The 16,206-nt window shown below is 38.9% G+C and overlaps 1 protein-coding gene across 1 annotated transcript in view; it reads left to right on the forward strand.

Annotated features, from left to right (window-relative positions):
• CBL (Cbl proto-oncogene) overlaps positions 1-16,206 on the forward strand; it is a 127,338-nt gene that overhangs the window by 95,926 nt on the left and 15,206 nt on the right. Inside the window, exons 10-12 of the mRNA XM_054592411.1 lie at positions 2,516-2,647; positions 2,736-3,113; positions 5,090-5,184. Of these exons, the coding sequence (XP_054448386.1) occupies positions 2,516-2,647; positions 2,736-3,113; positions 5,090-5,184 (605 nt within the window). The remainder of the gene's footprint in view (positions 1-2,515; positions 2,648-2,735; positions 3,114-5,089; positions 5,185-16,206) is intronic.

Consider the following 16,206-nt stretch of genomic DNA (forward strand, 5'->3'; position numbering starts at 1 on the left):
GTGTATTATGCTATAAATTTCTTGGTACTGTTGACATTTTGTCCAACTAATTCTTTGCTGTGGGGCTGTCTTATGCATTGGAAGATATTTAGCAGCACTCTGGCCTCTACTCACTAGAAGCCAATAGCAGGAGATAGCTGACATACTCAAAATATCCAAATCAATAAAATTATTGGTGAAAATTTAAAATATGTCTTTATTTTACAGACTTTTTGGCCAACCTAATCGTATACTAATATAGAGGAATCTTCCATGTTTCAGCTCCAGGCTGGACTGGTTATTCCCTGGGTGTCTTGTATCCCCTGTCCCCCACTTAGGTATCTCCTTGCCATCATTATAGGACTTCATCGCCTCTACTGTATGGTGCAGTGCCTATTTCTTGGCTCCCATGTTTTCTTTGTGCTTTGCTTCCTTGTTTGAGTGGAATATGTCCTCAAAATAGCTTTCTGTGAAAAGTATGAGGTAAATTGTTTGAGATGTTTGTTATCTTAAAATGTCTTTATTCAACCCTCTGAGTAACTATAGAAGTCTAGGTTGAAAAAATTCAACTCTAAATTGTTACAGCTTCACTTGATTTCTTGTTTCTAGTGTAATTTTGCTATTTGGTACCCTCTCTCCCCAGAAGCTTTTAGGATATTTTCCTTATCCTTGATTCTTTGAAAATGTAAGGGTGTTTTAGCAGGGTTTGTGTGTTTGTTACAGGTTCCTTTCCTTCACTGGGCTAACTCTGCAGCGAACCCTTCTTATATGGATATATATACTCTTAGGTCTTGGAAATGTCTTGTATTATTTCTTAGATAATTTCTTTTCCATTTGTGATTTTCTTTTTTTGGAACTATTGGTTAGGAATATTGGGGAATATGATTAGCTTAACCCTCTGCAGTTTAGGAATGAGAAAGAGAGATGGTGCTGCGAGGAATCAAAATAGGTAGAGAGGGCCTTTCATGTTGGGAAGCAATTTGAACAAAGGCAAATAGGTGGGAATTCCAGAATAAAGAGTGATGGGAAATGAGAGTTACTGATGGATGGTTTTGAGCTAGTGAGTATTTAAGGTGAGCAAAAGGATTTGGTGAGATAAAAAAGTAGAAGTTGGGGGAATCACTAGGAGGCAGTTTTAATAAATCAGGCCCAAGATTGGTAAGTAGAATGAAATATAGGTAGGAGATTCTTTTATGGAAAAATTAACAGGGTACACTGACTGACTAGAAATTGATGGTGAAGTGAGAAATAGCTTGACTAATAACTTTTCACTTTCTTAACCTTTGGCATGTTTAGCTGCTCATATTGCATTGCTCATGCTCCATTGACATGAGACCCATTTTCTTAAGCATGAGTAAAAACAAGTAGCTAATGATTAGGGCTTTCTTTACCCTCATTCACCACCCTGCATTAATGACAGGACTAAGTATGGGGTGATTGTTTTTCTGTCATTCTACATAAGTGCTTGTAATGCTAATTTACCTTTATTCCATCTGTATTTTCTCTGTTAGAGAATGCAAATGTGAAGTAGCATTTTGTGTGACTTGCTGTATATCTCTTTACAGTTACTTGGACAATTTTACCAGCTGTTCACCCTGTTACAGGCAAAGAAATGGAAAAGGTTATATATGTATTGTTTCTTCTAATTTGGCACCTCATTTTTTAGAATACAAATTGACAGAAAATATTAATCCCTTTAATTACTGAATTGAAATAACTTATTTCTTCAGAAGGACTCAGTATGCTTTTTAGAGATATTATTGCTTTTTTTTTCTTCTTATGAAGCTCTTTTTTTCTTTTTATAATAACAACCCACAGAGAATCTATCGTCTTTGATTTCCTTTCATTGTTCTGCCTCTTAAACATTATTTTCTCAGATGATATGTTGAGAGGTTAATGTCTGTTCCTTTCTTTTTATGTAGGTTTCTCTTTGTTTTGTTTGTTTATCCTCACCTGAGGACATGCCCATTGATTTTAGAGAGAGGGGAAGGGAGGGAGAGATAGAGGGAGAGAAACATCAGTGTGAGAAACATCGATTGATTGCCTCTGGTATGTGCCCAGACTAGGGGCCGAACCCACAACCTAGGTATGTGCCCAGACTAGGGTTCACACCTGTGACCTTTTAGTTTACGGGACATTGTTCCAACCAAATGAGCCACACTGGCCAGTGTTGGGTTCCTGTTTTTAATATTGAAAAGATTTTTTTCTTTCTCTGAAAATGAGGAGGTGGAAAATTGTAATTTTTTTTAAAAAATTGTAAGCTAGGAAGCTTTTTGTAGCACAGCCATTTCTGATGTGCTACAAAAAGCTTCCTAGCTTACAGTTTTTTTTAATTGTAAGCTTTATGGTATTTCTGTGATTGAATCTGACTTCTTGTGACATGAAAATAATTCAGGAAGTGCAACCCCAGGCCAAGGTCTGGCCCATTTGTAAAGTCAGTGTTTATGTAGTACTTTCTGTCTGCAGCTTCAGAAGGAGTTAAACGATGCCACTCCCCAAACAAGAATAATCTGTTAGGAGATTTTCTTTGTGTTAGGTGGAGCGGCCTCCTTCTCCATTCTCCGTGGCCCCACAAGCTTCCCTTCCCCCAGTGCCACCACGACTTGACCTTCTGCAACAACGAGTGTCTAACACTTCAAGTGCTTCTGGTGTTGGAACTGCTTCTAAGGTAAAGCAGTATCTATTTGTACAGTTTTCAGGTTCTTTGTTGAGGGTTAGTGGGCTTTGATTGATTTGCTTCCATCCTGCTTCCACAGGCTGTGTCTGGCTCCCTTCATAAGGACAAGCCATTACCAGTACCTCCTACGCTTAGAGACCTTCCACCACCACCCCCTCCAGACCGGCCTTATTCTGTTGGAGCTGAAACCCGGCCTCAGAGACGGCCCTTGCCTTGTACACCAGGCGACTGTCCATCCAGGGACAAATTACCTCCTGTCCCATCTGGCCGCTTTGGGGAGTCATGGCTTCCTAGGCCAATCCCCAGAGTACCAGTAGTTACCCCAAACCTTAGTGATCCTTGGACAGGGAGAGAATTAACGAACCGGCACTCACTTCCATTTTCATTACCCTCACAAATGGAACCCAGAACAGATGTGCCTAGGCTCGGAAGCACATTCAGTCTGGATACTTCCATGGTGAGTCCTGATTTTTTTTTTTTTTTAAGAATTTATTTATTTTTAGAGAGAAGGGACGGGAGGGAAAAGGAGAGAAATATTGATATGCGAGAGACACATAGAACAGTTGCCTCTCACATGACCCAACTAGGGGCCTGTCCCACAACCCAGGCGTGTGCCCTAAGTGGGAATCGAATCAGCATCCCTTTGGTTCACAGGCCATCATTCAGGCCACTGAGCCACACCAGCCAGGGCTGATTTTGAAATTATTTAGCCTATGAACAAATATTGTGGGTAACATTTAATGGATCAGCATTTTGTGATGGATTTTATGTAGGATTCAAAGATCATATAACATAACCCCTACTCTGAAGAAATGTATATTTTTATAGAGCAGTTAAGGCATTTTTTAAATACAGTAAATGTGTATGTATACACATGTGTGCATGCATGTGCCATGACTAGTATAAATAAAAGACACTTAAATTTTAGAGAAAGGAGAAATTATTGCCAGATAAAGCAAACATTGAGGGCTTTATGGAAAGAGTGACATCTGAATTTGAAATACTTTTTCCAAAGCGTGTACATATTTAAGATAGATCAGAGCTACAGTGACAGAAGTGCTTAAGTTGTGTTGTAAAATGAGAAGTAGTTTGAGTAGAGCAGAAATTGTGTGTATCAAAATAGGAAAAGGGGGCTAGATTAGAGGGCCTTGAATATCCCCTTCCAAAAGAATTTGAATTTATTTTGTAGGAAATGAGGAACATTTGAAAGTTTTAAATTAGTGGAGTGACATGATGAAAATGATGATTTAAAGAGAAGACTCCAATAGTAGTATGTAGAATCGATTGGTAAGAGAATAGATTGAAAAATGACAGGTTGGGGTCCATTGTATAAGCATGAGATAAGAGGTCAGAACTGGGAATGGGAGAGGTATATTCATATTTTTGTTGGTTCATTTATGCACTTGACACAAATCCCTGCTCTCACAAAGTTTACATTTTAGTGGAGGAAAGACAAAATAAATAAAATAAGGTAATAAACATATGAGATGTTGCACATATGAGTGCTGTGGGAAAAAAATTGCACAAAAAGTGGGGGTATTGGGATAGCTGAGCAAAGACCTGGAGCAATCCGGACAGTGAGCCATGCTAATTCTGGGGGAAGACCATTCCATGATGAAGAGAAAAATGAGTGAGTTTGGGAGAGTCTGTTTGAGGATTGACAACAGGGTTTAATATAGTTGGTGCTACATAATCCAGAAGGAGAATAGTTGTCTTTGAGAAGGTAGGGGCAGCCAGATTAGGTAGAGCCTGGAGAGGGTAAGAAACAAAGACTCAATAAGGCTTGAAAGCAGTCAGTGGGTATGAAAAAGGACAAGAAATCTCTCTCTCATGCACATGCGCACATGCACACACACCCACACACCCTTGAGGTTTTGAACCTGGCTAACGAGAGGCAAGTTGAATTTGAGATGAGCTATTGAAACAAGAAATAGCCAGTAGGTAGTAGGAAATCTAAGAAAAAGATGGAATTGGAAGGGTAAAGTGGAGGAATGCTGTGGCCAGTAACTGAACATTCCTTGGTTGCAAGGGAAGAGGGAAAACTGTAACTTGGATTTAAGTGGCGGTCTAATTAGTGAGAGTGGGTTAGGTTTGGCTTCCTGGTGGCCTCAATGCAGGACGATATATAGAAATGTAAAGCTAGAAATGGTATTTGTGTAGACAGCCATTTTTTTCAAATCTTTCTAGAATTAAACAAAAACCCCACATTTTCCTTGGCTCTTTTTAGATCTCTGTCTTTCTGACCCCCTTACATTTGAGCTTTTTTCAGAGCCTGAAAACAGCTGTGCTTTTGTCAGATGTAATAATCCTGAGCATGGCATTGAAAGTGAGATCTGTGTTTATTATTGTTCTTTTATTTTCAATAGGTTAAATAAGTAAGAGGAGATACATAGTTGTATTAAGAAGGTCCTTTTTCAACACTTTCCTTTCCAGAATATGAATAGCAGCCCATTAGCAGGTCCAGATTGTGAGCACCCCAAAATCAAACCTTCTGCATCTGCCAATGCCATTTATTCTCTGGCTGCCAGGTAAGTTTTCTAAAGCAGTATTTCATATAGTGGAGTTTAAACAGTTTACCTGAAAAGAATTAAACAGTTTACCTGTAGAAAATTAAAACCCAGAGTAATATAATGGAGAAAATAAAAATCGATCTGTATTTGCACCGTGTAAAAAGTATCCTATTTTATGCTTTGGACAGTTTCTTTTACAGTTTAATGGTATTGAATACTTCACATAGTGCATCCATCACCACCATCCATCTCCATAACTCTCTTCATTTTGTAAAACTCTATACCTATTAAACAATAACTCCCCATTTCCCCTCCCTCAGTTCTTGACAACATCATTACACTTTCTGTCTTTGTGATTTGGACTACTCTAAATACCTCGTGTAAGTAGAATAATACAGTATTTGTCTTTTTGTGATTGCCTTATTTCGCTCAGCAAAGTGTCCACAAGTTTCATTATGTAATATATTGAAGAACTTTATCCCTTTTAAAGGCTGAATAATATTCCTTTGTTTGTGTATGCCATATTTTGGTTATTCATCATCAGTTGATGAACACTTGGGTTCCTACCATGTGTTAGCTATTGTAAATGATGCTTCTATGAATATGGGTGAGCAAATATCTCTTTAAACCCCACTTTCAGTTCTTTCAGGTGTATATCCCGAAGTTGAATTGTTGGATCATATGGTAATTCTATTTTTAGTTTTTTGAGGCATACTGTTTTTCACAGCATCTGTACTATTTTACATCCCCACCAATGGTGCACAAAGGTTCCCATTTCTCCAAATTTTTACCATCACTTGTTATTTTCTGGGGGGTTTTCTGTGGTTTTGTTTTTGTTTTTTGTTTTTTTGATAGTAGCCATCCTAGTAAACATGAGGTGGTGTCTCATTGTAGTTTTTTTTTGCATTTCCCTGATGATTAGTGATGTTGAACCTCTTTTCATGTGCTTATTGGTCATTTATGTATTGCCTATGAAGAAAAGTCTACCTAAGGCCTTTGCCCATTTTTTAATCAGGTTATTTGTGTTGAATTTTAGAAGTTCTCTTCATATTCTGGACATTAATCTCTTACAAAATACATGATTTGCAAATATTTTCTCCCATTTTATGGGTTGCCATTTCATTTTATTTTATCTTTATTTTTTTATCCTTATCTGAGGACATTTTTTTCATTGCTGAGAGAGAGAGAGAGAGAGAGAGAGAGAGAGAGAGAGAGAGAAACATCAATCAGTTTCCTCCCATGTGCTTCCTAACCAGGAATCAAACTCACAACCTTTTGGTTTACAGGATGACGCGCCAACCAGCTGAGTCACATCAACCAGGGCCCATGGGTTGCCATTAAAAATTTTCATTAAGTCCAATTTGTCTATTTTTTCTTTTGTTATCTGTGCCTTCGGTGTCATTTCCAAATACTTCACATAGTGTATTATTATTATTGTTCTTTTATTTTCAGTAGGTTAAATAAGGTTAATTTGGTTAACCAAAGACAACAATAGGTTAATTTGACACTACCAAATCCAATGTCATGAAGCTTTTGTCCTATGTTTTCTTCTAAGAGTTTTATTTTAGAATTTAGTTTTAGGTCTTCCATTTAGGTCCTTGATTCATTGTGAGTTGACTTTTGTATGTTGTGTTAGGTAAGATTCCAACCTCACTCTTTTGTATGTTGTTTTTTGTTTTCATTCGCTTCTTAAGTATTTTCTAAGTTCTCTTATAATTTCTTCTTTGATCAATTGGTTGTTTAAAAGTGTATAGTTTAAATTTCGACAATTTTGTGAGTTTTCAATTTTATTTTTGTTACTGATTTCTAACTTTAGTTATAGTCAGAGGTGTGACGTTGGTCTTTTTAAATCTATTGGAACTTAAATTGTGGCCTAATACATTGTCTGTCTGGAAGATGTACCATGTACACTTGAGAAGAATGATCCAAGATCAGGGTATTAGCACAGTTAGTTTCTGGTGAGGAATCTCTTGATGGCTTGCAGGTTTGCATAGAGTTCTCGCTATCACTTTGTCTTTTCACAAGAAGTACAGAGAACAACAGCAAGGTCTCTGGTGTCTCTCCTCCAGGTGCCACCCCCGCTACCCCCCTGCCCATCTTTCTTATAAGGACACTGATCCTATTGAATCAGTGCTCCACCCTTATGACTTATCCAATCTTTTTTTTTTTTTTTAAGATTTTATTTATTTATTTATTTTTAGAAAAAGGAGAAGGGAGGGAGAAAGAGAGGGAGAGAAACATCAATGTGTGGTTGCCTCTCCTGTGCCATCAGCTGAAGACCTGGCCCGCAACCCTGATATGTGCCCTATACTGGGAATCGAACCAGAGACCCTTTGGTTCGCAGGCCAGTGCTCAGTCCACTGAGCCACACAAGCCAGGGAGACCTTATCCAATCTTAATTACTTCCTCCAAATTAAGCCACACCAGGGATTAGGGCTTCAACATACAAATTTTATGAGGATTCAAACATTTGGTCCATAACAGATGTATTAGCAAAATTGCACAAATTTTGATGTCATATTTTCATTATCATTCACTTCAACATATATACTTTTGCTATTTTAATTTCCTCTTTAGCACAAAAGTTATTTATGTATTACTTGATTTTCAAATGTTGATTTTCTATTGATAGTTATCCTGTATGGCTTTCTTGCTTCATTCCAGTGTGATCAGAAACTATATTTTAACTTATGACATTTGTAGAGATCTTCTTTATTGACTAGTTTATGGTAAATTCTAGTAATATGTATCACCTTCATTTCATAAGAATGTGTACTCTGTAGTTGTTGGACATAGCATATTGACCTCATATGTCAATGAGGTCAAGTTTATTAATTGCATTCAAATCTATCTACCTCCTAATTTTTTTAACCTACGTGTTCTGTCTATCAGATACTAAGAGGATTGTGTTTAATTCTCCCCCTGTAATTGTGGGTCTCTCTTTCTTCCTGTCAGTTCTATCCATTTGTTTTGTGTATGTATTTAGTCTATGTAATTAAGGATACATAATGATTTAGAATTATTGATACTAAATAATTGTTTTTATTACCCAATTTGTTCTCTAGTTCTGCTTCTTGCCTCCATTAAGTCTGCCTTGTCTTATATTAAAATGACTATATCAGCTCTTTTTTAGTTGGTGTTTGCACGACCTTTCACCATCAGTTTTTCTGTGTTCTTATATTTAAGGTGTATTTCTTATAAACAGTATATATGTTTTTTACCTTAAATCCAGACTAGTGTTCTTTGTCTTATAATAATTGGAATGTTAATTTCTACTCTTTGTTGTTCATTTTTTACTTTTTAATTTTTACTTTCTTTAATTTTTAAATTACACTGACATACATTTTTTTAAAATAGAAGATACTTTTTTTTTTTCTTTGAAGACCAGTCAGGGTGACATACATTATTATATTAGTTTCGAGTGTACATCCCAGTGATTATACATTGTGTAACTTACTAAGTGATCATCCTGATAAATGTTTTACCCATCTGACACCATACATAGTTATTAGAATATTATTGACTATATTCCCTATGCTATACTTTACATCTCCATGACTATTCTGTAACAACTAATTTGTACTTCTTAACGCCTTCACCTTTTTAACCCATTCCTTCAAACAACACTCCCTGCCCCACCCTGGCAACCCATCTGGCAACTGTCAAAATGTTCTCTGTATCTATGAGTCCATGTCTCTTTTGCTTGCTTATTTATTTGGTTTTTTAGATTCAATTGTTGATAAGTATGCATTACCATTTTATTATTCATATTTTTAATTTTTTTTTCTTCTCCTTAAAGAAGACACTATAACATTTCATATAATACTGGTTTGGTGGTAATGAATTCCTTTAGCTTTTTCTAATCTGGGAAACTCTTTATATGTCCTTTGATTATAAATGATAGCTTTGCTGGGTAGAGTAATCTTGCTTGTATCACTTTAAAACTTATTGCCAATCCCTCCTGACCTGCAGTTTCAGTTGAAAAATCAGCTGACAGTCTAATGGGAACTCCTCTGTAGGTAACTAACTGCTTTTCTCTTGCAGCTTTTAAGATTCTCTCTTTGTCTTTAAACTCTGGCATTTTAGTTATGATGTGTCTTGGTGTGGGCCTCTTTGGATTCACCTTGCTTGAGATTCTCTGTACTTCCTGAACTTGTATGTCTATTTTCTTCACCAAGTAAGGGAATTTTTCTGTCATTAGTTTTTCAAATAAGTTTTCAATTTCTTACTCTCTCTTCTTCTTCTGGCACCCACATGGTATGAATGTTGGTATGCTTGAAGTTGCCCCAGAGGTTCCTTACACTCTCCTCATGTTTTTAGATTCTTTTTTCTTTTTGTTATTTACTGCTTCCTTATCTTCCCAATCTCTCTGATTTGCTCCCCTGCTTTATCTGCTCTTCTATTGATTCCATATAGTGTATTAATTTCAGTTAATGTATTCTTAATTTCTTACTGGTTGCTTTTTATGTTTTCTAGTTTCACTTCTGTATTTCCTGCCTCTTTGTTGAAGTTCTCACTTAGTTCATCTACTCTTTCCCTAGGTTCATTGGGCATCCTTATAATCAGTGTTTTGTCCCTGTATCTAGTAGATTTCTTGTCTCCATCTTGTTTAGTTCTTTTACTGAGGTTTCATTCTCTTTCACTTGGAACACGCTTCTTTGTCTTCTCATTTTGGCAGCCTTCCTGTGTTTGTTTCTATGTATTATGTAGAGCTGCTATGTCTTTCAGGCTTGGTAGTGTGGTCTTATGCAGTAGGGTCCAGTAGTATGTCCTCCCTGGTCACCCAAGCTGGGCAGTGTGATGCACCCCTGTGTGGGCTGTGTTTATCCACCTGTTGTAGTTGAGTCTTGATTGCTATTGGCACATCAACAGGAGTGATTTACTCCCAGGCTGATCAGCTGCAAGAACTGACTGTGACCACCAACCTTCTACTATTGTGGAGGATCGGCAGTGCAGGGCCCTACCCCACAACACAAAGCAAGACTTACTTCAGCAGGGCTCTGGTGCCTGCTATGTCTACCCCTTGAGTGTGTCACTTGTGGAGGTGGTTGGGTGCTGGTGCTTTAACGTGATCTGAAACTGTCTACTGGGTGCACTGGCTCTGGGGCCTCAGGGAAGGTATAAGCCAAGGTCTGTTGCTGCCTGTGTTCTGCCTGGGGCCACATGGCATGAACTACAAAGCAGTCTTCTGGTGGCTGCTGCTTGTGCTGGGCTTGGAGGTGTCCAGGCAAGGCCAAGCTGTGAACCAAGGCCCGCTGCCACTAGTGCTGAGCCTGGAACCATTTAGCAAGAGGTCTTAGGCATGCTGAGGCCAGATGCTGCTGCTTTGAGAAATTTTAGGAAACTCTCAAGGATGAGGCAAGACAGGTCTTTTGTATGAAAAAGCCACTGGAAACAGCTTAGGTGGGCCTGAATGTCAGGTAGGGCAAAGCTTTAGGGAATCACCAGATAGGGGGAAACAGTATTAGCCAGGTTTACATAGACTCAGATATGACACTGCCTGCCAACTCAGGGGCAGTGGAGTGCTGTGTGGGGGCTCAGAAAAGGAACAGTGGCCTCCGCCAGCACTTCTGTTTGGCAGAAAGCTGCCTCTCCAGCTCTTGTCCTGATGCCAGGTAGTTCACTTCCTTTCCATATGTCCCTGGTGCCTTTCAAGTTGTTGCCCCAGTATTGAAGCTCGGAAGGAGTGAGTTTGAGTAATGTCTGCACACAGGTCCTTTACGAGGGAGTCCCTGGGACTCTGGAAGCCTCCCTCTCCCTCAGCCTCAATCCCTGTTGGTTTTACATCCAGAAGTTATGGAGACCTCTCTTCTCACCACTGGAATCCTGGGCTGGGGGTCCTGGTCTGGGGCATAGACCTCTCATTCCTCAGGGGGATCTCCACAGCTGAGATATCCCTCCTGATTTTTATCTGCCACATGTATGTGGGAGACCAGCCTGTTCCATGTCTCTGCCCCTCCTAGCAGTCTCAATATGGTTTCTTTATCATATCCTAAATTGTAGTACTTTCATTCAGGCAGATGTCAGGCTGTTCTGAATGATGATTGTTCTGTAGGTTAGTTGTAATTTTGATGTGGTTGTGGGAGGGTGCAAGTACTGTGTTTACCTTTGCCACCATTTTGACTGGAAGCCATTTTCCTACTTATTTTTTCAAATATAACTGTATGATGTATTTATTGATATAATTTCACATTCCACATTTGTAACTAAGCTTTTTGTAAAAATGTTTATTCTTATTTTTCCCTTTTCTTTAAAATATTTTATTGATTATTCTATAACAGTTGTCCCTTTTTTTAGCTTTTATTTTAAATTTTTCATTTTTAAATCATGTTTATTCTATTACAATTGTCTCAATTTTTGCTCCTTTGCCCTCCTCCACTCATCCCTCCCTGTCCCCTGCTCCCACAATCTATTCCCACTGTTGTCCATGCCCGTTGGGTCATTCATACATATTCTTTCTTTAGTCCCGTCTCCTTTCCACCATTGTCCTTCTTCCACATCCTCTCTGGTCACTTTCAGTCTGATCCATGTTTCCATGCCTGTGGTTTATTCTCTTTGTTAGTTTATTTTGTTGAATAGGTTACACTTATAGGTGAGATCCTATGGTATTTGTCCTTCACTGACTGGCTTATTTCACTTAGCATAATATTCTCCAGTTCCATCCAAGATATCGCAAAAGGTAGTTCCTTCCTTTTTTTTTTTTTTAAATGCAGATTGATTTTATTTATTTTTTAAGTGTCAAAATCCACTATAAAATATTTAAAAATTTAAATCTATTCTAAAGTCTAAGCCATTAAAACAACGTGACGCTAGCACAGAAATAATCCAGTAGATCAATGAAATAAAATGAGCATTCTAGAAACAATCGTATATATCTGTCTAACAATGTAATATATGGTTAAATTGATATTTCAAATCAATGGGGAAAATAAGGCTTATTCACTAAATAAGGTACATGGACTACTATTGAAATAAAACAAATATAGAGCCCTGTTTCATACATTATACAAGAAATATTCAGGTGAGTTAAAACTCAATATGTAAAATCTAAGGAGTTTCAGGAGAAAATACAAACTAATATTTTTCTTATCCTGAAGTAAAATATCCAAACCGAGAAGCTATAAAGCAAAACCTCGACAATATTACTACATTAAACATTTAAGACTATATAGTAATATACATATTAAAAAAGTTAAAGGAAAGTAATAGGAGAGTATTTGCAACACATCTATAAAAGGGTTAATGTGTTTTTTCTTTTCTTAGGGAAAAAAATTCTACAAACATTTAATTAAAAGATGGGTAAAGAATACTAAAAAGTCACTTAAAGCTTTTAAAAAATAAAGGAAATAGGCAAGAAATATACAAAACAGGTTTGGTTTCAACAAATAATAAAGGAACAATTAAAAGAACACATCATTGTCACAATCAGATTAATAAGTATTAAAAATCTTGGTAATACCAATTATTGGTTACTGTGAGAGGAACTTAGTATTGATAGACTCTTTTTCTTCATCATCTTAAAGATACGCCCTTTAGCATATCTTCAATGCTGGTTTGGTGGACGTGTATTCTTTTAGCCATCTTTTGTCTGGGAAACTCCTTATTTTGCCTTGCATTTTAATGGAGAGCCTTGCTGGGGAGAGCATTCTTGGTTTTAGGCCTGTGCTTTACATGACTTGGAATATTCCTTGCCATTCCCTTCTGGCTTGTAGTGTTTCTGTTGAGAAATCAGCTGCTAGCTGCATTGGGGCTCCCATGTATGTTATTGCCTGTTCCTCCCTTGCTGCCTTTAGGATCCTCTGTTTGTCTTTGATACTTACCATTTTAATGATGATGTGTCTTGGAGTGGGCCTCATCGGGTTCCTCTTGAAAGGGACCCTCTGTGCTTCCTGGACTTGTGTTACTCGCCTCCAATTAAGGAAGTTTTCCATCATTATTTTTTCAAAGAGGTTCTCTATCTCTTCCTCCTCCTCTTCTCCTTCTGGTATCCCTAGTATATGAATATTACTATGTTTCAGGTTGTCCTGCATTTTAGGGAAATGCCTCTTCATTCTTTTTGAGTCTTTTTTCATTTTCTTGCTCTTTCTGGGAGCTTTTTTCTACCTTATCCTCCTGCTCACTGGATTCGTTCCTCTCCTTCATCTAGCCTGCCTTTGATCCCATCTACTATGTGTTTCTGCTACCTTTTCATTGCTGATACAGTTTGCAGTAAGTTCCACATAGTTTCTCTGTAGTTTTTTGTAATTCTCTCTGAGCTCACAGAGCTCATTGAGCTTCCTTAGAACAGTTGCTTTGAACTCAATTATGTGATAGTGTAGTTGCCTCTATTTCATTTAGTTCTCTTTGTGGGGATTCCTCCTTTCCCTTTGACTGGGTGCGGGGGTGTTTCTTTGACTTCCCATTATTTGTGAGACTCATCTTTTTTGCTTCGGCTTCTTAAATTGATCTGTCTTGATTTCCTGGCTTTGTGGTGTGAACTTCTTTGGTAGGAGACCTCTGTTTTTTCTTTCTGGATCTGCCTCTGATGATGTCAGATATTGACCCTGTCTGACCTGAGGCAGTCTGTTTGAGACTTCCAGGCATCTCCTGTCTGTGGCTGTCTCCCCCATTTGGTAATGTAGTCACTCTGCACTCAGAAGTCAGGCTTAGACAGCACAGGGCGGGGCAGAGTCTCTCCTGGGGGCGGGGTTATTGGGTCTTCTCATACTGTTGCCGCTCATGGGAGTGATCTGCCTGAGTCAGATGGCTGCTGCTGTATGGGGGAGGAGTCAGCACTAGGATCCTGCCAGCTCCTCTCTCTGTTCTCTCCCCAAAGCCTCCTTCCCCAGTCTCTCCTCAAGTGTCTCTAGACCACTCTGAGCCCCCTTTAGCCAGGGATCTACTATCTGTGGCTGCCTATTTATTTATTTATTTATTTATTTATTTTTAGAGAGGAGAAGAGAGGGATAGAAACATCAGTGTGTGGTTGCCTCTCTAGTGCCCCCTAATGGGGACCTGGCCTGCAACCCAAGCATATGCCCTGATTGGGAATCGAACCGGTGACCCTTAGTTCACAGTCCAGTGCTCAGTTCACAGTCCAGTGCTCAGTTCACTGAGCTACACCAGCCAGGGCCAATTATCCCATTTTTTTCCCTCTCCTTTACCTCTGTCCTGTACCTCCCCTCCCACCAGCATTCCCCCCACTTTAGTTCATGTCCATGGGTCATTCATGTAAGTTCTTTGCCTTTTCCATTTCCTATACTATTCTTATCCTCTCCCTGTCTATTTTGTACCTACCATTTATGCTTCTTATTCACTGTACCTCTTCTCACATTCTCTTCCCAGCCCCTCATCACTGATAGCCCTCCATATGATCTCCATTTTGGTGATTCCGTTCCTCTTCTGTTGTTTGCTGTGTGTGTGTGTGTGTGTGTGTGTGTGTGTGTGTGTGTGTGTGTGTGTGTACACACACATGCGCGCACGCGCTTTTTAGGTTCAGTTGATAATTGTCAGTTTGTGGTCATTTTACTGTTAATAGTTTTGATCATCCTTTTCTTAGGTAAGTACCTTTAACATTTCATATAATAAGGGCTTAGTGATGATGAACTTCTTTAACTTTACCTTATCTGGGAAGCACTTTATCTGCCCTTCCATTATAAAGAATAGCTTTGCTGGGTAGAGTAATCTTGGATGTAGGTCCTTGCCTTTCATGACTTTGAATACTTCTTTCCAGCCCCTTCTTGCCTATAAGGCTTCTTTTGAGAAATCAGCTGATAGTCTTATGGGAACTCCTTTGTAGAGAACTGTCTCCTTTTGCTGCTTTTAAGATTCTCTCCTCATCTTTCATCTTAGGTAATGAAATTATGATGTGCCTTGGTGTGTGCTTCCTTGGATCCATCTTCTTTGGGACCCTCTGAGCTTCCTTGACTTCCTGAAAGTCTATTTCCTTGGCCAGATTGGGGAAGTTCTCCTTCATTATTTTTTTTCAAATATGCTTTCAATTTTTTGCTCTTCCTCTTCTCCTTCTGGCACCGCTATGATTCCGATGTTGGAATGTTTAAAGTTGTGCCGGAGGTTCCTAAGCCTCTCCTCATTTTCTTGAATTCTTGTTTCTTCATTCTGTTCTGTTTGAATGTTTATTTCTTCCTCCTGCTCCAAATCATTGATTTGAGTCCTGGTTTCGTTCCTTTCACTGTTGGTTCCCTGTATATGTTTCTTTATATCACTTTGCATAGCTTTCACTTTTTCCTCTATTTTGCAACCATACTCAGCCATATCTGTGAGCATCCTGATTACCAGTGTTTTGAACTCTGCATCTGATAGGTTGTCTGTCTCTTTGTCACTTAGTTCTATTTTTGGAGTTTTGATCTGTTTTTTCATTTGGGCCATATTTCTTTCTCTCAGCGCACCTGTTAAATTGTAAGGGGTGGAGGCTTAGGTATTCACCAGGGTGGAGTAACTCTCGTTGCTGTGTTGTGGCACTGTATTTGGGGGAGGTTTCAGAGAGGGAACTGTGCCGCTTTCTCACCTCTCTCCTCACTTTCAGTCACTTCCCCCACTACCCACAAGCAAATTGGGCCCTTCTGGTGCATATTCTCTGGATGGATGTGTTCGTGTGTGTTCTAGGACCCTGTGGATCTTTCCAGCAAACACTCCTGTGTGGCTTGGAATTTCTTCTGCCACTGCAACGCCCACAGGTTTTTACCTCAGAGGTTATGAGGCTTTCTTTTCCCACACTGGAGCCCTGGGTTGCATGGTCACTTGCTCCCCACTTGTTCCTCCTTGTTTATCCATGTGAATGTGGGACCACCTGGTCTGCTGGCTGCTGCTTTGCTGCTAATCCTCTCTGCTCCTGATGCCTGCCTCCGCCCCTCCTACCAGTCTGGATGAATGTTTCTTCTTCAACTCCTCTGTTGTTGAAATGCATACAGTTCGATTTTCTGGGAGTTCTGATTGCTTTTCATTTTTTAATTTGTTGTTGTCCTTTTGGTTATGCGAGGAGGCAAAGGGTATCTACCTCTGCCTCTCTCTTCTGCGGAAGTCCACCTTCCTAGTTTCTTA

Source organism: Pteronotus mesoamericanus, unplaced genomic scaffold, assembly GCF_021234165.1.
Source record: "Pteronotus mesoamericanus isolate MK-2021 breed Mesoamerican mustached bat unplaced genomic scaffold, CSHL_Meso_final scaffold_36, whole genome shotgun sequence".
In the NCBI taxonomy this organism is placed as follows: Eukaryota; Metazoa; Chordata; class Mammalia; order Chiroptera; family Mormoopidae; genus Pteronotus; species Pteronotus mesoamericanus.